At 39.0% G+C, this 24,220-nt stretch overlaps 1 protein-coding gene across 2 annotated transcripts in view; it reads right to left on the bottom strand.

Annotated features, from left to right (window-relative positions):
• PARVA (parvin alpha) overlaps positions 1-24,220 on the bottom strand; it is a 185,486-nt gene that overhangs the window by 33,699 nt on the left and 127,567 nt on the right. For both annotated transcript variants that reach the window (XM_066250992.1, XM_066250993.1), the window contains exon 5: positions 1,657-1,797. In XM_066250992.1, coding sequence (XP_066107089.1) covers positions 1,657-1,797 — 141 coding nt within the window. The remainder of the gene's footprint in view (positions 1-1,656; positions 1,798-24,220) is intronic.

The following is a 24,220-nucleotide window of genomic DNA, read 5'->3' as shown; positions in this document are numbered from 1 at the left end:
GCTATCAACAATGATTAACTATGAAGACCGCATGGGAAGACAGAAAATATGTACAACTTACTATTAAGTGAAAATAACAAAACACAAGATGTAGGTACATTTCATCAAGTTAAAAATATGCATTGATATGGATAGTAATGGGCAAAAATGAAAATAGCCAGATAAGTGGTTGTATGAGTGATTATTTCACTCGTGCACATTTGCCTATGAGAAATGAAAGTAAACACGAAACAAGTCATTCAAAGCCAATGATGGTCCTCATGTGGCTTTTAAAAATTCCATTCTTCTATCTCAGACTTTCCTAAATTAAAAGTTAAAGGGTGTTTTGTTTGGAAGGGTACATGAAGATGGTCTATATTCAAAGGAATGGGAAATAGGATAAAAAAACCCAACTAAGCAGGGGTCTTGATAAGAAGACTTTGATGCTTATGACTGTTGTAGATTTCCAAAATGCAGAAACATTTCTCAAACTAATGAGCAAACCCCATTTATTCTCCCCATTGAATGCTATTAGCATGCCTAGGACACAGGATAGACATTATCTAGGACCAGAGCCTCAACCTCCCGTCCTCCCATATGTCTCCCTTGGCCGAGGATGCCCTATTACAAGTGCTGTGAGAGAAAGCTTATCACACTGTGCAAGCAAAGGTATAATTATGCTGAAGGAGGTACTTGGTGTCTTACGTCCAAGGTCAGATGTTAGAAACCTGCTGGAGAGATTATGACTGGCAGCTACTGGGTCTCTTAAATTAAGAGGTGAAGATTTCTTTTCTTTCTTTCTTTCTCTCTTTTTTTTTTTTTTGCCAAGTTTGAAAGGTGTTTTTATGTGGAGGGGGATGTGTCCATTTTAGGTTCTAGAAATTGGATGCAATAAGATATAGTATTGAACCCTTTAATACTTAAAGGCAAAGAACACAGTCTAAATCATTTTATCAATCTAAATTCACACTTTTATTTATTGCAAAGAACAAAACAACTCTGGACTCCCTATGACAATAATGCCACTATGAATATTATTTACCTCGTTTGCTGATCTAATGTTGATTCTGATATGGACTCATTATGTTCATATTGGACATCCAGGTCCATGAGGCAGCAAAAGAATGAAGGGATTATACTTTTTGAGATCACTGATCCAGCTGCAAAACCTGAATTTAAACATCCCTTTCCAGTGCCTACAATCTCAGCTATATCTTTGTTGTTGTTTTTCTTTCTGAAAAATGAGTGAAAGGAAGGCTGTGAGCTTTGTACCACAGCCATGTCCTTACTCCCTGGCTTCTCAGCTGTTTGCACTTAGGGGATCTCTGCTTCCCAAAGCCACAACAAGCTATGGACAAGAGCATTCTCAGAAGGCTGTGCTGGGATGCAGAAGTAGCTCAATGAATGTGAGTTTTCCTCTCGTAACCTTACGTAAGCTTCTACAGAAAGCCTTGTACAGAAAAGGCGCACAGGATTTTGACCTTTTGTTATTTGTCCCAGAGGTATGGAGGACAAGTTCTCTTTGTGTGAGACATATCCTTTCTTAGTAAGATGAATGGGTTTGCACCCAAGCAGGGCCTGCCAGCTTACCGGATGGCTTCTTGGGGAAACCTCATGGTAGAGACACCACAGGCATCATTAACCAGACCCATATTTTATTTTCTTTGTAAAACTCACAGTCCACGTTCCACTTGATGCTTCTGGGAGGAAGTTTCAGGGTTTCGTTGATCTTCTCGAGGACAGTCTGCAGCTTTTGCTTCTGGGCAATCTCTGACTGGGTGACCTCGGCAACATTCAGCTTTTCGCTCTCCAGTTTCTCTGGGGGGAGAAGGAACAGAGAACAGCTGTGATCGTGGGCCACACACAACCCTAACTCGTATGCATGCCCTCACATTCACTCACTCACTCAACATTTATGTATCTATAAGCATAACCTCGTTTTAGTGCACTTTGCTTTATTGTTCTTCACAGATGTTGTGTTTTCTACAAAGATTGACTGACTTTATTGCAGGGATCTGGAACCAGATCTGCAGTATCTCTGGGGTATGCCTATAGATGAAGGTCACTGATCTTCCCTGCTTGTCCGATGGTGGCCTTGGTGGTGCCAGTTTTGAGAAAACCTTGTAATCATGCCTTGAATCCCAAAATTATAAGATCCCAAGACCTTAGAAGTAGGGCATTTAACCTAGTCAGCGTATGTGAACCCCTTTTTCTTATCATTCTGGGGTTCTCCCTCTTCTTTTCCCTTCTGCCTCTCCAATGACATATCTGGGCCCCAACTGAAAAGCCTTCTGTGCTTCCCCTGAGTAGCGGTCAAGTTCTTATCCAAGGCATTTTATACATTCCTTGTAGTATACTATTGTCACGCCAAATCATATTTATGTTTTAAGTACCTTCTTTGCTTTAAAACGTGCCTGATAAGTAACTTATGTGGAGTGTCCTATTTCATCAATTCTAAGGCACACATTTTTTTTTTTTTTTTTTTTTTACATTTTAACAACCTGAAATCATGTTGTGTCTTAAAACTGGTGGCATCCTACAAGGGTGGTCAGGCAGGTGCAAGATATAAGAGCTTCCACACATGTGCGTTTGATCATAGCTCCGCAACATGGTCACTTCGTGTCTCAATAAGCCTACAAGGGCAGTTTCAAAAAATAGAAATTAAGCCCTGTCTGGGTAGCTCAGTTAATTAGAGCATTGTCCTGATGCACCACAGTTGTGGGTTCAAACCCCAGTGAGGGCACATAAAAGAGTCAACCAGTGAATGTATAAATAAGTGAAACAACAAATTGATATTTCTCTCTCTCTCTCTAAAAATTAGTAAATAAACATTTAAAAATCAATAAAAAATTCTAAGAAGAAAGCTTTGTGTATTAGTTTTTCTAAATAGTTTTATATTCACTTCTTTGGGTGGTATTTATATCATGCCGTGTTTTGAAATCAATGGTGATTATGCAATGATATAATCCCTTAATACTTAAAATAATTAGACTGTGCTCTGCCTTTTTTATTTATTTTTAAATTATTTTTTTTAACTGATTTTGAGAGAGAGAGAGAGGAGAGTGAGAAGCATCAACTCGTAGTTGTGGCACTTTAGTCGTTCACGGATTGCTTCTCATACGTGCCTTGACGGGGGTGGGGGGTGGGGCTCAAGCCGAGCCAGTGACCCCTTGCTCAAGCTAGTAAGCCTGCGCTTAAGCCAGCGACCTAGGGATTTCGAAACAGGAACCTCAGAGTTTCAGGTTGATGCTCTATCCACTGAGCCACCACCAGTCAGGCTGTGTTTGCCTTTATTTGTCTAAATTCCTATGTTTATCTATTAAAAAGAAGAGCCTGACCTGTGGTGGTACAGTGGATAAAGTATAGACCTGGAATGCTGAGGTTGCCAATTCGAAACTGCGGGCCTGCGGGGTCCAGGCACATACTAGAAAAGAACAACTTTGGACTCCCTAGTGAGAATACATTGTCTGCTATTAGATTCATCTAAGTCATCCTCCACAACTCATTCAGGATTAATAGAACTGACACTCTGAAATGTATGTAAAATATCTTTTTTCCTCATTTTTAGGGGCTGTCACACAAAGTAATTAAACTGTACCACACACCAACAATTCCCTTATTGCTTATTTATTTTATTTTTAAGTAGCTCTAGCTGATCCGAGTCAAATGCCCATTGGGTAATTCTTTGGAGATGGTGAAGTTGCCCACTGGAGAATTTTTGCAGGTACTATGGACTTACGAATTTTTTCCAGCACTTTAACAGAAGGATCTCAAGCTATTCTGATCTCTGATATGTGGCTTGAAATATTATCTTTTTCTTTAGTTGCCTGATGCCATCGTTCTTTATTTCTAAAGTTCAGAGATTTTTTTAACAAGCATATATCTAAATGTTTTTCTCTTGAATATTAAACATTGAAGAGACACTGTGTGCCTTCTCCACTTTTAGGCTGTGAATGCTTATCTTGGATCCCCTTCCAAGATAAGAAAGGATAAGTTGTTTTCGTCTTACATTGTGACTACAATTTGGGTAGTTTAGTAGGGGCTGCCCAAAGTGCTAGGTTAAGGAAACTTGTGAAGTCATATTTTGGTTCAGAGGGAAAGACTGTGGGGATAGAAAGGTGACAACGTCTTGGGAATGGAGCTGGGGAGGTAGGGAGGGAAGAAGCGGTAGCAGGAGAGCCATTTTGGGTTTTTTTTTGCTAGCCTCATTGTATTATATTATTGCCTGTGAATGTTCATATTTATAACCTGCTGGCATTGGATTTCATAGAGTGAATAGCTTAGGTCTCAGTCTTGTTTTCTAGGTCAATAACTTATTAGTTTTTGCACTGTTGGTTCTCATTTTTTAAGAAAAGTGGATTTCACACATTGCCTTACTAGAGCATTCGTTGTTTCCACCAATATTTTAAAGTAATTAAAAATTATAATGCATGCTTCCTAAAATTAAAAAAGAATCCTTTAGTTTTGCTTTATTTCTTTTTCATTACTAATTGCTTTACTTTTTTTTTTAACACTTTACTTATTACGTTTTGGGTTTTTTTCTTTTTTAATTTTTATTGTTAGATATTTTATTTTAGGCATTGGCATTACATGGACTTGAGAGAATATCTTGAGGGAACCCTAAACAGTTTCCTGCTCATAATGCACAAAAGAGCTCAGGGTTCTCTCTATTTCTCTTTCTCATTAATAAAAGTGAGATTACATTTTTCAGCTACAGGTTCTACCATTGAAGAACATGACTATCTTTCTACCATATTGCCCTATATATAAGACGCTCCCATGTATAAGATGCACCTTAATTTGGGGGCTCAAAATTTGAAAAAAAATATGTATTACATAAAGCCATTGAACTCAAGTTTTATTCATCATAGAATTCATACACCTCCTCATCACTGTCAAAACTCCCATCCATTATTAGCTTGTCCTCATATGTGTCTGATGATGAATCACTGTCTTCAACGAGTGCAAAATGTAAGGTGTGGTAAGTCCCCTGCCTCCAACCACCTTTGAGTTCTTTCCTCCGAGACTCCTTGTCTAAAACCGTAGCTAAGTCAGGGAAGTCTTTTCCGTTCCTAGTGAGTGTGTGCTTTTGGAGACGTCCGAAGCACATCCACTTTACCTTTTCTGTCCATGGCCTGACCTTGAGATTTAGGACACTAATACCTCTAATTCCCTCACAGGTCTGTTATGGGAATGGATGGGACCCTCTTCCTTTCCCCTTTTCTATTTAACACAAAAGGTCAGAATGTAAGGTCGGTGGATAATGGGGAAAGGTCAGGCCCGGGAACTTTGGTGAGGACTGCCCACAACCAAGCACGCCAAAAGAAGCTTCGCAGAACCCTTTGGAAAAAAGCGACCATCTGCCAGCCAGTGAGATTTTACCACATCATATTAGCTTGACTTCCCTAGAGGGACCCTTTAAATATCTCCCACTCGGCTTAATCTGTGTGACTTCCTTGGCCTCCATCTCCTCCATCTTTCCTCCGGGCCAGGGAACCTCACCGGGCAGGATGCATGCTCTGTACTCAATAAAGCCTTTTGTTATTCCACACTTCGTGGCTCCGAGCCCTGTTCCTTCCTTCTTGGCAGGGAAAAATACCTTACACAAAACAAGCACGAAAAAGCGGGAAATGCAAGTAAAAAAATCTACAATCACTATATCAGATGCACCCCGTTTTTAGACCCCAAAATTTTCAAAAAAGGGTGTGTCTTATACATGGGGAAATACGGTATATCAAAATATATAAATGTGACTCTTTTTTCTGTGTTTTTATTACCACTGCCACCGTCCATTTCTCTGGCAACCACCAATCAGTTCTCTGTATCTATGAGCTCATATGTTGTTGTTGTTGTTCTTGTTGTTTATTTGACATATAAGTGAGATAATCTATTATTTGTCTTTCTGAATTATTTCACTTAACACAATGCCCTCAAGGTTCATCCATGTTGTTACAAGTCACAGGATTTTATACTTTTCTATGGCCAAATAAAATTTCATTATATACATACATCACATTTTTTTTTCTGTCCATCCACTGATAGATACTTAGGTTGTTTCCATATCTTGGCTATTATAAATGCTTCAAGAAATATGAGGGTGCATCTATCTTTCTGAGTTAGTGGTTTTGTTTTCTTTAAATAAATAAGTACCTAGAAGTGGAATTGCTGTATTTAATTTTTTGAGGAACCTTCATATAGTTTTCCACAGAAGCTACACCAATTTACATTCCCACCAACAGAGGACAAAGGTTCCCTTTTCTCCACATCTGCACCAACACATTTCTTGCTTTTGATAAAGCCATTATAACAGGTGTGAAGTGATATCTCATTGTGGTTTTGATTTGCATTTTTTTGATGATTAATGACAGTTGACTACCTTCTCAGGTACCTGTTGGCTATCTGTATGTCTCCTTTGGAAAAAAATCTATTCAAACCCTCTACCTTTTTTTTTTTTTTTTTGCTGTTTAGTTGCATGAGTTCTTTATATATTTTGGATATTATCCCCTTATCAGATATACCACTTTAAAACATTTTTAGTAAGTTGCCTTTTCATTTTGTTGATGATCTCCTTGACTGTGCAGAAGCTTTTTAGTTTTGTATGTCCCAGTTATTTGTATTTGCTTTTGTTGTGTTTGTTTTTGGTATAAAATCCAAAAAACTTATTGTCAAGACCAATATCAAGAACAGTACTGCATAAGTTTTCCTCTAAGAGTTTTATGGTTTCAGATATTATATGGAAGTCTTTAATCCATTTTGAGATAGTTCTTATATATAATGTAAGATAGTGGACCAGTTTAATTCTTTTGCAAAAAGAATAAAAACCTGGCTGTCAGGTTTTTACAACACCATTTATTGAATATACTCAATATTCATAGCTTTAGCTTTTTTTTGGTCATAAAAGAATTGACTATATATGTGTAATTTTATTTCTAAGCTCTCTGTTCTGTTCCAGTGACCTGTGTGTCTGTTTCTATGCCAATACCATACTATTTTTACTGCTATAGCTTTGTAATATACTTTAAAATCAGGGCATATGATGCTTTCAGTTTTGTTCTTTCACAAGATTACTTTTGTTGTCAGAGGTCTTTACTGGTTCCATACAAGTTTTAGAATTTTCATTGTATTGCCATGAAAAACTCCATTGGAATTTTGATAGAAAATTTGAATGTGTAGATTGCTTTGGATAGAATGGACATTTTAACAATATTGATTCTTCTAACCCATGAGCACAAAATATCTTCCTATTTATTTGTGTCATCATTTCATTCATTAATGTATTATAGTTTTCAGTTTACGGGTCTTTCACTCCCTTGATATTGTATTGTATTGTATTGTATTGTATTGTATTGTATTGATTTATGAGAGAGAGAGAGAAAGGAAGAGAAGGGGGTGAGTGAAAGATAGCAAGAAAGACAAGAAGGGAGAGAGATGAAAAGCATCAACTCATAGTTGTGCCACTTTAATTGTTCATTGATTGCTTCTCATATGTGCCTTGATGGGGAGGGGGAGGACTCCAGCCAAGCCAGTGACCCTTTGCACAAGCCAGTGACTTTCAAGTCAGTTACCATGGGGTCATGTTGATGACCCCATGCGCTCAAGTTGGCGGGGTTTTGAACCTGGGACCTCAACATTCCAGGTCGATGCTCTATCCACTGTGCCACCACTGGTCAGGTCTATTCTTTTGATGCAAATGTACAATATATGGCATCGTTTTTTAAAATTTCTCTTCCTGACAGTTTATTAGTGTATAGATATGCAACAGATTTTTGAATATTGATTTTGTATCCTGGAATTTTACTGAATCTATTTGTTCTAATAGTTTTAGGGAGGAGTAGAAATAGGGTTTATAGTTTATAGCTACCATTATGTCATTTGCAAACACTAACAGTTTTACTTCTTTCTTTCTGGTTTGAATGTTTTTCTTTCTTTTTCTTACTTAATTGCTCTGGCTAGGACTTTATGTTGAATAAAAGTGACTAGAGTGAGCATCCATGTCTTGTTCCTCATAATAGGGGGAAAAGCTTTTTTTTAATTTAATTTTTTATTTTTTTAGAGAGAGCGAAGGGGAGGGAGGAGTGGGAAGCATCAACTCATAGTAATTGCTTCTTCTCATATGTGCTCTGACCGGCCAAGCCCAGGGTTTCAAACTGGCAACCTCTGCATTCTAGGTCAGTGCTTTATCCACTGCACCACCACAGGTCAGGCAGGTAAAGCTTTCAATTTTTTTTAAATCTTTTTTTAAAAAATTTATTTATTCATTTTTTTAGAGAGGAGAGAGAGAAAGGGAGAGAGAGAGAGAAAAGGAGAGAGAGAGAGAAAGGAGAGAGAGACAGAGAGAGAAGGTGGGGAGGAGCTGGAAGCATCAACTCCCATATGTGCCTTGATCAGGCAAGCCCAGGGTTTCAAACCAACGACTTCAGCATTTCCAGGTTGACGCTTTATCCACTGCGCCACCACGGGTTAGGCTAAAGCTTTCAATTTTTCACCACTATTATCTTAGCTGTGGGATTATTGTATATGGCCTTTATTATTTTGAGTCACATTCCTTGTATACTCATTTTATTTGATGTTATCATAAACGGGTATTTAATTTTGTCAAATGCTTTTTCTGAACCTACTAAGGTAATCATTTATCTTTAATTTTGTTAATGTGGTTTATCACATTGATTAATTTGTGAATTTTGAAACATCCTTGTATTCCTGGAATAAATTCTACTTGATCATGGTACATGATCTTTATAATGTACTGTTGAATTCAGTTTGCTAATATTTTGTTGAAAATTTCTGCATCTGTGTTCATCAAGAACATTGGCTTATAATTTTTAAAAAAAATGTATAATTACAGTTGACATTAAATATTATATTAGTTTCAGATGTATGAACAGTGGTTAGAAATTTATATAACTTACAAAGTGATCTTCCGATAAGTCTAGTACCCACCTGACACCATAAATAGTTATTACATAGCCTGTAATTTATTTTTCTGTGGTGTCCTTGTCTGGTTGGGCTATCAGGGTCTCATAAAATAAGTTTGGAAGAATTTAAAAAGAATTGGGGCCTGACTTGTGGTGGCGCAGTAGATAAAGCATTGGCTTGGAATGCTGAGGTCGCTAGTTCAAAACCCTGGGCTTGGCCCTGGCCGGTTGGCTCAGTGGTAGAGCGTCGGCCTAGCGTGCGGAGGACCCGGGTTCAATTCTCGGCCAGGGCACATAGGAGAAGCGCCCATTTGCTTCTCCACCCCTCCGCCGCGCTTTCCTCTCTGTCTCTCTCTTCCCCTCCCGCAGCCAAGGCTCCATTGGAGCAAAGATGGCCCGGGCGCTGGGCATGGCTCTGTGGCCTCTGCCTCAGGCGCTAGAGTGGCTCTGGTGGCAATATGGCGACGCCCAGGATGGGCAGAGCATCGCCCCCTGGGGGGCAGAGCACCGCCCCTGGTGGGCGTGCCGGGTGGATCCCGGTCGGGCGCAAGCGGGAGTCTGTCTGACTGTCTCTCCCTGTTTCCAGCTTCAGAAAAAAGAAAAAAAAAAAAATAGAAAAAAAAAAACAAAAACCCTGGGCTTGCCGGGTCAGGGCACATGTGGGAGTTGATGCTTCCTGCTCCTCCCCCCTTCTCTCTCTCTCTCTCTCTCTCTCTCTCTCCTCTTTAAAATGAATAAATAAAATGTTTAAAAAGAATTGGTTTTTTTTTTTAAATGTTTGGTAGAATTCACCTGTGGAGCCATCTGGCCCTGGGCTTTTATTAATTAGGCAGTTTTGATTATTGATTCAACCTCCTTACTAATCATTTGTTCAGATTTCCCATTTTTTCACAGTTCAGTCCTGATAGGTTGTATGTTTCCAATTTTTTTTCTAGGTTAGTTTGTTGGCATATAATTGTTCATAGTAGTCTCTTATTTCTGTGCTGTCAGCTGTACTGTCTGCTCTTTCATTTCTTATTTTAGGTCCCCTTCCCCCACCTCTGTGAATCTAGCTAAAGGTCTGTCAATGTTTGCTTTTTCAAAACACCAGCTCTTAGTTTTGTTGATCTTTATTGTCTTTGTATGTCTCACTTCCATGTATATCATGAGTAACTTCCTACATCAATCGATATCAATATACTCATTCTTTTTTAGAACTTATAACTTATTCAGCCATTCCCTGTCAGGTTATATCCCCCTTTTTCCCTATTGGTAATAAAGTTTCAATAAACATTGTGTAAAAAAATAAAAAGAAAAACAACAACAACAATAAACATCGTGTGTGCATGTGACAAAGTGATTATTGCTGATAAAAAATTATTGCCTTACCTTAAAGATTTTCCTCTTGAATACTGTCATTTAGCGAATTCCTTTAGTAGTTTTATTATTTGAATTTTTAGCATATTTTGAGTATGCAAATAAGATAAAAAACATAGTCATCTCTATTTTGTAAGCTTTTATCACTTATTTCAATTTCTGACACTTTAAAAAATTTACTTGAGAACTCCTTCGCTATTCTTAACTCCTACTTTATCTTTAAAGTATTCATCCCTCAAAATTTAAGAGATTCATTCAAGTATTCTTATAGTTAAATAATAATTTCACTGCCTGTTGCTAAGGATTTAAAGGTAATTTATTTTTCAAGACTCCTACTTTTCCTCTTTATTAGGCAAATTTTAGCTACTGCTATGAAAATTTTTTTATTGCAGAAATTTTAGTCTTCCAGGAAATTGTTTTTCTTGTGTTTTCATAGTTCCGAAAATTGTTCATCATTAGTTGAATGTGTTATAAAGTAGTAGGCATGATTTTGCTTTTTAGAAAATTTTCTCAGAATTATGTGACTTTCAGTTGTTTTTGAAGTTATCATTTAAATATACTTTTGGAGAGATTATTTTGCCTGACCTGTGGTGGCACAGTGGATAAAGCGTCGACCTGGAGCGCTGAGGTCACCGGTTCGTAACCCTGGCTTCCCTGGCAACCACGAGTTGATGCTCCTGCTCCCCACCCCCTTTCTCTCTCACTTTTCTTTCTCTCTCCACCTCTCTTTTTTCTCTCTCTCCCCACTCTCTCTAAAATAAATATCTTTTTTTTAAAAAAGATTATTTTTGAAAAAATAAAACAGTATTATTCAAAAGTTCTGAAGTATCCAGACAGGGAAAAAAAAACTCAATTACACTGAATGGTAGAAGAACTGAGATGTTCTAATAAACACAGTTGCCATATAAATCATACTATATTATGTAACCACCTCTCAAAGAAGTAGAATATATAAAATCCTCTTTCCAGTATAAGCTATTCCTAAGTTATTATATTTGTATTTTCAATTATATGAGGAGGGTTAGCTAAAAAAATTTTTTTATTGCATCATGGTCAGAAAATTTAGTCTGTGTGACAATAATTTATTGAAACTTACTTTGTGGACACAGTCAAATTTTGTTTCATATACAGTTGAAAAGAATGAGAATTCTCCAGTTTTGAGGTATAGCTGGTTAACTGTAGTGCCCAAATCGTCTCTATCCTTATGAACATTTTTGTTAATGTATTTCTAAGAGAAAAATGTTAAGTCTACCATTGTGATGGCAGATTTGTCAACTTGTAATTCTGATTGTCACTTTTAATTTTTACATATTTGATACACAAAAGTTCATTTAGATTTAAAATGTCTTATTTCCCTGATAACTTTAGTCTCAATCAATATGTAGAGACTATCTGTATTAATGTTTTTGGCCTTAAAGTCTATTTTGTCTGATTAAAATAGTTACCCCAGCTTTCTTTCAATTAGTAATCATCTAGTATATATATAATTTCCAGTTTTTCTTTCAACCTGTTTATTCATATATTAAGACTCTTGTAAATAGCAAGTAACAAGATTTTGTTTAGTTATAAAGTCTAACAATCTTTATCTTTAAAATGGATAAAGTCAATTTACATTGATTCAGTTTCCTACTGTACTTGGATTCACTTCTTTTTTTGTTTTTGAGAGAGAAACAGGAAGGGAAAGAGATGAGAAGCATACTCATAGTTGCGTCACTTTAGTTGTTCATTGATTGCATCTTATATGTGCCTTGAATGAAGGTGGGGGGAGGAGCAGCTCAAGCCAGCAACCTTGGGACCATTTTGATGATCCCAGGCTCAAGTCGGCGACCCTGTGCTCAAGCTGGTGACCTTAGAGTTTTGAACCTGGGTCCTCAGGGTCCCCAGTCAAAGTTCTATGTACTGTGCCACCACTGGTCAGGCCTAACTTATTTCTATTATTCTGCTTTTCTGATCCTTTATTACCGCCCCCCGCCACCTCAGCCTTGCATCCATGCCTTCTTTGAATTAAAGTGTCTATTCCTTCTCATTTAATTTTCTCCGCATTACTAGTAGAAAGGTTACATGCATTATTATTTTAGTGGCTACCTTAGAAAATTTATCATGTGTATTTAATGTAATATAATTTTAAGTTTATTAGTATCTTTATCAACATACTAAATAATACAAGGACTTGGCACCCTAACTCCAATGACTCTTTCTGATTTAAGTGCTATAATTATTTAGGATTCTGATTCTATCTTAATTTTTTAAATTAACATATTAGACATTATTGTGATTGTTTTATAGTCATTCAATGATTGCTTCAATCTACCAACCATAGTAATCTTTGTTCATCATGTTTTGTGGCATCTCCCATCTTTCTTTTCGGTTCATTTCCCTTCTTCCTGGAGTACATCCGTTAGAAATTCCTTTAAGTGAGGCTCTATGGACAAGAAACTTTCTCAGTTTGTTTAAAATGCTCTCATTTTCTCTTCATTTTCAAAGCAGTTTTTTTTTTCCCTAGGCATAAACCTATAACTCGACAATTTTTTTTCTGCACTTTGACAATTTTCATTTTGATATTTTTTGGCGTTTGTTATTGATGAAAGATAGCTTTCAGTATGTTGTTCTTTTATAGGTAATTTATCTCTTCTCTGCTTGTAATAATTTCTTTGTCTTCAGTGTTTTTAGGTTTGATTATGAAGTAGGTTTAGATTTCTTGTTATTTATCTTGTTTGGGATTCCTGGAACTACCTGAATCTGAGAATTCATATCTTCCAACAATTCTAGAAAATTTTCAGTTGTTATATCTTTAAATATTGCCTGTCTAACCTGTGGTGGCGCAGTGGGTAAAGTGTCGGCCTGGAATGCTAAGATTGCTGGTTCAAAACCTGGGGCTCGTCCGATTATAGGCACGTAAAAGAAGCAACTATGAGTTGATGCTTTCCCCTCCACCGTTCTCTCTCTTCTCTCTTTAAAATCAATAAATAAAATCTTTAAAAAAATAAATATTGCCTATAGTCCATTATCTTTCTTTTCTATTGCTAGAATTCTAATTTTCTTTAAAAATTGTCTTTTCATTCTATTTTCTACACTGTTGTTTTTATACTACATTCTGGGTATCTAGTTTACCCAATTCCTTCTTCAGCTGGGTATCCACTAAGATTTCTAATTTCATTAATACATTTTTTTTCAGCCCTAGAAGTTTTATTTCTCTTTCAGATCCACCTGTCCAATTTTGATAGTTACTTGTTCTTTTATCATCCTTTCAGTAGGCTTTCAAAATTTTTACTTTGACATATTAAACATACTTTATAATCTATAACTGATCGGTTATTGTTATCAGAAGCGATAGTGGGCTGAACCCACAGTTTGTTTTATCTGTTGCTGCTGCCCCTAGAAGCGTGCCTCTCCTGTGTTTGGTGGGTTCTGATTCGGGGCTTATTTGCTCTGGAATTTTATTTCTCGGAGTTCCTTGTGAACTTGTTTTAAAATTTATTCCTCTAAAAGGAAGCATATTTTTGCTTCTGCCTTGGGGAACACTAAAACTGGGCCACATTTTAAATACACTTTTAGCTTGGGGCTTTTCATTGTAAATTAGTGTGAATCCTAGTCTTAAATCTGTGTGAATACAGAGATTTGATAGGTAATTAACAAGTTCAGACTGGTTGTTTTTTTTTTTTCCTCTGTTCCACTCACATCCAAGTCTAAAACAGACGTTATCCTTACTGCCTCTCCCTGTGGGGCCAGATTTTCTAGTTTACCCTCTGAAAGTATTGCTCTTCAGAGAGCCTGGCTTTATTCATGGGACTCTTATCCACCCCCCTTTCCCGCTCAGACTCTATGCAGACTTTGTCTCTTGACCCTGCATGTGACCCATTAAAACTCAGGCTATAAGCCGTTAGGAATTAACACGTATCTCACTGGATTTGCACTTTATTGTTTTTGGCATCAGAAGAATTTCCTTCCCTTCCACACCAGTTTAGCCATGTAGTACAAAAATATGTTTTTAAAGACTTATCCAGATTTTTTTCCCTAGATTTTATTTATTTATTTTTAGAGAGAGAGAGAAGGGTGGGAGGAGCAGAAAGCATCAACTCCCATATGTGCCTTGACCAGGCAAGTCCGGGGTTTCGAACTGGTGACCTCAGTGTTCCAGGTTGATGCTTTGTTCACTGTATTACTACAGGTCAGGCAACTTATCTAGATTTTTAAAGTGTACAGTACCAAGATAATTCATCTGAACATCTAGTTAGCCATAATATTGAACAGAAAATTAATTTTCCTGCCTTATTATACATATTAACTAGTACATTGTCCAAAACAATGGTGGTGATAGCCATCATATCTGACTTGTTCCTGACACCATTTCTTTGATATTTCACCATTTTATATGTTTACTGTCAGGTTGTTATCATATGTAGGTAGTTACTTTTTCTTCCTATTTTACTTGGGATAGCTACTGAAATGCATCACATATTATTTGACATCTATTAGATTAGTTCAGTTTGTTACTGAGATTGACCATTTTTTATAAGATCAATAATATACAAACATACAAACATGGAAAAATTTGAAGCTGTGATAATTCAGTCTCCTCTTCACACTGTAGTTGCCAGTTCCCTAGTCCCATTCTATAGAGACAGTTTATGGTGTCTGTTCACTAGAGATATTCTCTACAGACTTAAGCATTAGATGTGTCCTTTAATATACACACAGTGACTCATTATACTCACAGTTTTGGACCATGCTTTTTTTTTTTTAACTTAGTAAGACATTTTAAACATATTCTCTACTATTTATAAATAGAATGTTTTTGAGTTTTCAGAGACCAGAAAAATGCCTCCTCCAGTTTAAGAATAACAGTATACATCATTTTTAACTATCCTACAATAGAATCAATGAATGTTATAGCAGAAAAAGACCTTAGGACAGTGCTGTCCAAAGGAACTTACTGTTGTGATGATGGAAATGTTCATTGCTATACTATCCAATATGGTAGCCACTAGACACATTGGGCTACTGAGCTCTTGAAATGTAGCTGGTGTGACTAATTAAATGCATTTTTAATTGCTATGTGTGACTGGGTACTGTATTGAGCAGCTTAGATGCGGTTTGTATAGGTAATCTCTTTTTATTTATTTTTATTTTTTTAATTATTCATTTTTTAGAGATGAGAGAGAGAGACAGAGACAGAGAGAGAGGAGAGAGGAGGGGGGAGGAGCTGGAAGCATCAACTCCCGTATGTGCCTTGACCAGGCAAGCCCAGGGTTTCGAACCAGCGACCTCAGCATTTCCAGGTCAACGCTTTGTCCACTGCACCACCACAGGTCAGGCAAGATTTCCTTTTTTATGGCCACATAGTATTCCACTGTGTAAATGTACCACTGCTTTTTTTTTTTTAAGATTTTATTTATTCATTATAGAGAGGGGAGAGAGAGAGAGAGAGAGAGAGAGAGAGAGAGAGAAGGGGGGAGGAGCAGAAAGCATCAACTCCCATATGTGCCTTGACCAGGCAAGCCCAGGGTTTTGAACCGGCAACCTCAGTGTTTCCAGGTTGATGCTTTATCCACTGCGCCACCACAGGTCAGGCTTGTATAGGTAATCTCTTGATCTTTGCTGCAGAGAAATGTTTCAGTGGTAGAACCAAGATGAGAACTTGGAGCTTCTGTCTTTCTCATTCCTCTTTCAGATTTAGCATAGCTGCTACTTCAGCCCAAGTCCTTTTGGCTGTTAAGAAAGCAACTCTCAAAACCAAAATCATCATCAAAAAAACAACAACAACCTTTCAGATGCTGTTCCTCCCATTTGACATCTGCCTCTTGCAGTCAGCCTAGTTTACCTCCCTACATCACTAGTGCTCTTAAAGGTTTTCCTATCCATACTGCCACTTTTCTAGTTTGACACCATGATTACCTCCTAAGGAGATACTTTGCTGGAGTTTCCTCCACTGCTTCTAAGCAACCCTCTAGTTAGTTATCTTCCTGAGGCCCCATCTCTGATCTTGTCACTTTGCTCACAAGCCATCAATAGTTACCGTTGCTCACTGAATTTATAGTCTAACATTCTTAGTTCGAGGTCCTCTATGATGTGGGCTCACCTTCTTTCTGTAAATATGTAACCTTTTTATTTTAGAATGGTTTCACGATTTATAGAAAAGCTAAAAGGTTAGTTCAGACACTTCCTGCATATCCTGAATCCAGTCTACCTATTGTTAACATCTTATATTAACATGGTACATTTGTCACAACGAATTAACTGATGTTTGTACATAACTGTCACCTAGACTCCATACTTTATTTGGGTTTCATTATTGTTTCCCTAATGTCATTTTTCTGCTCACGTCTACTCATTATTGCCCCACCTCTCCTGTTCTATGATAGTTTTTCAAACGTCTCTTGTTTTTCACGACCTTGACAGTTTTGAAGAGTACTGGATTTTTCCTGTGTTTTTCTCATGGTTAGACTGGTGTTATGGGTTTTGGGGAGGAAGATCTCAGAGTTGAGTGTCTTTTTCATTGCATCATATCAAGGGCACCTGCTCTCAACATATCATTGATGATCTTAACCCGGTTTCTCCACTGTAAAGCCTCCCCTTATTCATACCCGAATCATTTAAAACCAACCAGTCACTTAATGCAGTCCATTCAAGGCAGTTAACTTCTACCTCCTTGAAGGGGTTGTAACCAAATAAATTATTTGGAATTATTCTGTAAAGAAGAGTTATTCCTTCTCTCTCATTAATTTATTCAGCCATTTATTTATATCAATATGGACTTCAGGATATTTATTTTAGACTTTGGGTTTATAATCCAATACTATTGTTCTTTATTTTTTTTTTGCTCAAATTATTCCATCTTTAGCCAACGGGAGCTCTTTCAGGTTAGTCCTGAACACTTTCAACAGGCTGCCCATCGCTATTTTCTTTTCCTTGGCACCTCTTTTTGGCACTGTGAGATGCCCAGACTCATCTTCTATATGTCCTGCTCTAGCCCTCGTGTCTGCCACTTCTCCAAAGGCCTGGGTTCTATTGCTGGATAATAGTGTCACCAAGATCTGGGGGCTGGGTATCATCGTCTTTGTTAGCAACACATCCCCCTCAACCAATCCTGATGATCACCCACCCACTCGCTCCTCGTCTCTACAACGCTTTCCCTTCGCTCACACTGATGTCAACAGGGGCCTACCAGCAACCCTTGTGTTGTACTAACTAGAATATTCTTCTCCTGCCTCATCTGGTTGAAGTTCCACTCCTTCCATAAGACCCCACTGAAGATGCCCCCTCTCTCCTGGTGCCTTTCCTCAACTCCTGCGCAATCTTCCCCAGCCCTGTGTGCTACCAGGTTGTGAGTTACCCAAAGGCAGCGCGGTGACAGGTTTACATTTATACCTCCAAATTCAGCATGTAGCAAATCAAGTGGCTGCTGATTAATGAATTTCAATTGATTAGATTAAGGCCAGTGTAAGCTATACCGTTTAGGATCTGTCAGGGAGAAAGACATACACACAAACACACAACAAAACAAAACACCCTTCTGTAGAACCTTTAGTTCAATGGACCCTCTGATCTCAGGTGTGAAAATGATAACCCTGTTTCAGTCATTTGCTATTGTGACAACCAGAAGGAAGAGCCTTATGACTTTCATCCCTCACGACAGGCTTTTTCTGTTCCCAGCACACATACATGTTCAAAGGTAAGAACCTGTTGAATAAAACATATCATAAGGAAATTAAAATAGCTGTCCTAAGTCAGAAAACCTTAGTAAGAAGCAGGTAGCAGCTTATATTCAAATAAAATCATTATCTGTGCTGGCCTCTGGTGGCACAGTGGATCAAGCATTGACCTGGCATGCTGAGGTAGCCAGTTCAAAACCCTGGGCTTTCCTGGTCAAGCTAGAAACCGGGAGAGACAGTCAGACAGACTCCTGCATGCGCCGGACCGGGATCCACCCGGCACACCCACCAGGGGGCGATGCTCTGCCCCTCCGGGGCGTCGCTCTGCCGGGGCAGAGGCCAAGGAGCCATCCCCAGCGCCCGGGCCATCTTTGCTCCAATGGAGCCTCGGTTACAGGAGGGGAAGAGAGAGACAGAGAGGAAGGAGGGGGGTGGTGGAGAAGCAAATGGGCGCTTCTCCTGTGTGCCCCGGCCGGGAATCGAACCCGAGACCTCTACACGCCAGGCCGACGCTCTACCACTGAGCCAACGGGCCAGGGCCAAAAAAAAATTTTTTTTAAGTCAAACAAATTTTTAAAAATGATTGTTTGGTGTAGGCATTTCTCTAGAATCCTCCCTCTCCTGCCTCTCTCACTCGGTTATGTCTACCACTGAGGTGTTGGGGAAGCAATATAACAAGGTGGCCATGCACACAACTGCATAACTGAGAGATTGGGAAATTCTGTGACTTGTCCCTATTGATGCCGGGGGGGGGGGGAGAGTAAAGCAGAGGGAACTGAGGATGTCGCCTCTATCAACACCCTGAGAAGTGGCAAATTCTGGGGTAAGAAATGAGGGGAGTTTTTGGCACTGGGTAAGAACTTCTTCAATCAGGGGGGTGGAAAGCTATGATTCTGAGGTGTGGAAAGGGCTGGCACTATTACCGTGACAGGCTGGGTATCAGACAGGGGCAGGCCAGACTGTCAGCATCGGGTTTTTCCCAGTGGCATCACCAGTAGTGCCGAAGAACAGACAGGATCAGGAGAGGTCACTCCTAGAGCAGAGGGTTACTGCCCCTTCGCAGAAGTCCCTGGCCCACCTGCATTCACCTGCAGCTGCAGACAGCCCCCAGCACACTGATGTTTACCATCTCTGGCCTTGAAGCTCTCTCTTTTTCTGCCAGGAGTACAAAATGACAATCCTTAACCACAGAGTAATGAAAGCCATAGGCTAAAATGCCCCACCTCCACCTCCTGGGAAGAGTGATTTTGAGGTGTGTTGGCCAGTGGACAACAGACCTGTCATCCTTATTAATGCATTATTAACTGGTATCTCTCTCATTCCCCACTTGATTGTTTGGACTTTCTAAGGTCATCTCCTATATAAACTTCTCCTACCCAAGTCCTTATTTCAGCATCTGTCATCAGGAAAATCTAAACTCAGCTCTGTTGTCAGGGAAAGCGGACCAGACACTGATGCTGAGCAAGGAGCATCTCACCGCTCAGGGAGAACCAGGTATGACAGTCCTCACAGAGAACACCCAGCTAGTGCTTTTCTGCCCTCAGGGACACTAACCTATCCAGGCTTTCACCTAAACACAACCTTTTGCTGACAGATCCCTGACTCAGCATCTTGCTCATCTCTAGGCTCTGAGTCCTTGCTCCGTGTTATCATCAACCAGGCTTCCTGGATTCCAGATACACATCCTGCTCCCTAGATGGGACTCAACACATCTGGGCTCCTGGAGGTACCTAGACCTCTTCCATCTTCTTCTAAGTGCCAGTGGTGCCTTGTTAGCTTACTAATCCCAAACTCAGCCCCTTTCTACTCTCTGTGCCCAGCTCCAGTAAAATTTGAAGCTGAATTTCTGGAAAGTATCACACCTGATTCATCTAAGTACGACCAGGTTATCCTACTGTGCCTATGTACTAGAAACTAAAAACTTTCAGTCAGTGGTAGAGTAGGTAAACACCGTGTTCACCTCTTCCCACAGCACATCAAAATTACAACTAAATTATAGGATAGCCATCATGAGACCCACCTGAAGACTAGCTGCGCAGAAGCCCTATAACTAAGGATATAAAGAAGCAGCTGCTTGAGGCTGGTAGGAGGAGTGGAGATGAGGACCAGGCAGGTCCTACAACCATAGTACAGTGACTAAGAATCATGAGGGATATCTTGACTGCGGAGGTTCCCGTGAGGGGTGAGGGCACGCAGCCCCACAACCTCTGGCTGGGAAAACCAGCAGGGATTGTGTCTGAGTGAGACAGAAGGCTGCTAGACACTGAGGCACTCCTTTTATGAGTCCCACACATGGACTTGCTCTCAAGTGCTCTGGGCTCCAGCGCACAGGCAGCGGCTCAGAAAGTGCCAAAAACATAGGGAGGTACTAAATGGACTGGATTTAGAGTGAGGGCTAGAGAGGCCAGGGAGGTTCCCTCCAGGGATGGTAAGTGCTGGCAGATGCCAAATCTGAGTTCACCATTGACCTGGCTAACACGATGTTCCCTGCCCAGGTGAATCCCTGAGACTCCGTCCCCCAACCCCTAATTCTCACGCTGGACCCAAAACTCTTCCACATAAGCAGCCTGACTCAGCTTATGCTGTGAACTTTCCTAAATACTCTCAAAGATCCACAAATACCCAACAAGTAGCGGTGGGCCTCAGCATGTCCTGTACCTCATGATAAGTGATTTCAAGCTCAGCACAAGCAGTGATCCTATCTCAACCTGCATTGTAACTCCTATCAGATGGCCTGAAATCTGGCATAAGTGGCAGCCAGTATTGGCTTGAAATGTAGTTTTGACTAAGTGGACACAAACCCAGCATAAGTGGCAGTTGGCCTTACCTCACATGGGAGTGCCCATCAGACAGTCCTGTTGGACAAACAAGTGTGTTCGACTTGCTCACTTGTACTTTGCCTGATTATTGCAGATTGCCTGCCGCCATTGGGAGGGGACATTTTTTGCTATTGTTTGCCGGAGAAGGGATTTCCCCACCCTGGCCTGTTTGCTCATCTGCCCTGAGAGAGAGAAGTGGTTTTCCTGCCTGCTTGCTTGTCTGCTGTTGCAAGATTCTAATAAATGGGAATGGCCCACCATTTTCTGGCTCCATGGTTCCTTTACCGCCTGCCCTAATTAAATGCGAATCTGCATGGCCTCAGCCACCAGCCTTACAGGTCCCTAGCCTGGTATAAGTGGCAACCAGCCTGGATCTGCAACCTACCTCTCCAAAGTACCTGTAAGCCCAGCACACATGTGAACAAATTGCAGATCATTCAGTAGCTCCTACCAGGTGGACTTAAGTGATAGATGACCTTGGCCTGCACCTGAGCCCCTCCCAAGAGGCTCCAGACTAGCAACACCCAGCCAGCTCCACAAATGACACACCCACAGGGCCGATTAGGTTGGCACAAGAGTGTTGCCAAAGTTACTTTTGCTCTATGGGGTCAGTCCCCTACCCATCAGCTTTATCCACTGTAGCCATCACTAGAACTCACAGCCAGTCAGCCTGAGGATCAACCCCACCCACTGAGGTGCCAAAAGCAATAAAGGCTCAAATGCAACAGGAGGGCACACACAACCCACACAAGGGTCACCTTGGAGCACCTGGATTAGGTGACCAGAAAGTCTGCAACACTGGGCCCCTCAGGAAACCTTCTACATAAGGCCACTCTGTCAAGATAAAAGATGTAGTAGCTCTACCTAATACATAGAAACAAGTCCAAAGAGTCGGCCAAAATGAGGAGACAGAAACAAAACAATACAAAAACATGTCTCAAATAAAAGAACAGGACAAAACTGCAGAAAAATAAGTAAATGGAGATAAGCAATCTATCATATACAGAGATCAAATCACTGGTCATATGGGTAGTTAATGAACTTAGGGGAAAAATAGATAAACTCAGTGAGAACATCAAAAAAGAAAAAACATAAAATGTAGTGCTCAGAAATGAAGAATACATTAGGTGGATTGGATTGAATTAGATAAAGCAGAGGATCAAATCAGCAATTTGTAAGAAAATGTAGTCGAGAAATACCCAGTTGGAACAACCAAAAGAAAAAATTTTTTAAAAATGAGGATAGTTTAAGGGCCTCTGGAACAACATCATAGGGGTACCAGAAGGAGGAGAGAGCAAGCAAGTAATGGAAAACCTATTTGAAGAAATAATGACTGAAAATTCCCTAATCTGGCAAAGAAAATAGACATAAAGTCCAAGAAGCATAGAGTCCTGAACAAGATGAACCCACAGAAGCCCACTCCAGGACACATCATAATTAAAATGCCAAAGGTTAAAGACAAATATTGCATATTAAAACTATCAAGAGAAAAGCACTTAGTTACATACAAGAGAGCTCCCATAGGGCTGTCAGCTTATTTCTCAACAGAAACTCAGGTCAGAAGGGACTGGCACAAAATATTCAAAGGGATTAAAGAAAAATATCTAAAACCAAGCTCAGCAAGGCTATCACTTAGAATCAAAAGCAAGATAAAGAGTTTATCAGATTAGAAAAAGCTAAAAGAGTTTATTACCACTAAACAAAGGGGCCTCTTTAAGAAGAAAATATGAGAAAGAAAAACATTTTTACTGACAAAAGCAAACACTTAGTAAAAGCAGCAGATAAACCAACTGTAAAGGTAGTACAAAGGTTAAAAGACAAAAGTAGAAAGATCATTTGTAATTACAATAAATGAAGAGATACACAAAAGAAATAACAACAAAACAAACATAGAAGCCTGCCCTGTGGTGGTGCGGTGGATAAAGTGGATAAAGCATTGATCTGGAATGCTGAGATCGCCAGTGCAAAACTGTGGGGTTGCCTGGCCAAGGCACATATGGGAGTTGATGCTTCTTGCTCCTTCCCCCTTCTCTCTCTTATTCTTTTTCTCTCTCCCTCTCTAAAAATGAATAAGTAAAATCTTAAAAACAAACATGGAGGGGGCAAGTAAAAATTGTAGTGATTTTAGAATGTGTTCGTACTAAATCAACCATCAACTTAAAATAGACTGCTGTAAACATAGTGTGGTATATGGGAAGCGCATGGAAACCACAAGCCAAAAATTTATAAGAAATATATAAGAAATAAAAAGAAAGGAATCTAAACATAACACTATTGCAAGTCATCAACATTCAAGAGAATAAGAAACAGAACTACAAAAACAGAAAACACTTTAATAAAGTAGCAATAACAATGTACCTATCAATAATTACTTTAAATGTAAATGGCCTAAAATGCTTCAATCAAAAGACATAGGATGGCTGAATGGATAGAAAAACAAGACCTGTACATATGCTGCCTACAAGAGACCCACTTTAGATTGAAACCAGACACAGACTGAAAGTAAAGGGATGCAAAAATACATTTCATGCAAACAGAAATAAAAAAAGGTTGGGGTAGCAATACTTATATGAGACAAAATGGACTTTAAAACAAAGACTGTAATAGTAGACAGAAAAAGGGTATTTCATAATGAGAAAGGAATCAATTCAACAAGAGGATATAACTCTTATAAACATTTATATACCCAATGTAGGAAGATCTAAATGTATAAAGCCAATATTGACAGATATAAAGGAACAGATCCACTGTAATACAGTAATAGTGGTGACTTCAACACTCCATTGACATTGATGGATAGAAATCCAAAAAGAAAATCAACCAGAAACAGTGAACTTAAATGACACATTAGACCAGTTGTACTTGGATGGTATTTTTTGAACATTTCAACCAAAAGCAGCAGACTATACATTCTTTTCAAGTGCATATGGTACATTTTCTAGGATAGATCACATGTTAGGCTACAAAATAAATCTTAGTAAATTTAATAAATTTGAAATCATATCAAGCATCCTTTCCTATCACAATAGTATGGAACTATATAAAAATCAATTATAAGAAGAAAATTGAAAAACGCAAATGTAGAGTATAAATAACATGATACTAAACAATGACTAAGTTAACAATGAAATCAAGGTAAAAGATATCTTGAGACAAACTAAAATAAAAATACAACCCAAAAATCTATGGAACACAGAGAAAGCAATTCTAGAAGGAAATTCATAGCAATACAGACCTACCTCAAGAAACATCTCAATTGGATCTTATACCAAAAGGCACTAGAAAAAGAACAAAGCTCAAAGTGAATAGAAGTAAAGAAATAATAAAGATCAGAGCAGAAACAAAGTAGTCTAAGGAACAATAGAAAAGATAAATCAAACCAAGAGCTGAGTTTGAAGAGATAAACCAAATTGATAAACCTTTAGCCAGACTCATCAAGAAAAAAGGAGAAATGACCCCAATGAAATCAGAAATAGTGTGACAACTGATACCACTAAGA

The sequence above is a fragment of the Saccopteryx bilineata genome, chromosome 1 (genome assembly GCF_036850765.1).
Source record: "Saccopteryx bilineata isolate mSacBil1 chromosome 1, mSacBil1_pri_phased_curated, whole genome shotgun sequence".
Taxonomy (NCBI): Eukaryota; Metazoa; Chordata; class Mammalia; order Chiroptera; family Emballonuridae; genus Saccopteryx; species Saccopteryx bilineata.
Note: the sequence above shows the minus strand (reverse complement) of the source record. Positions and strands in the feature narration are given on the sequence as shown.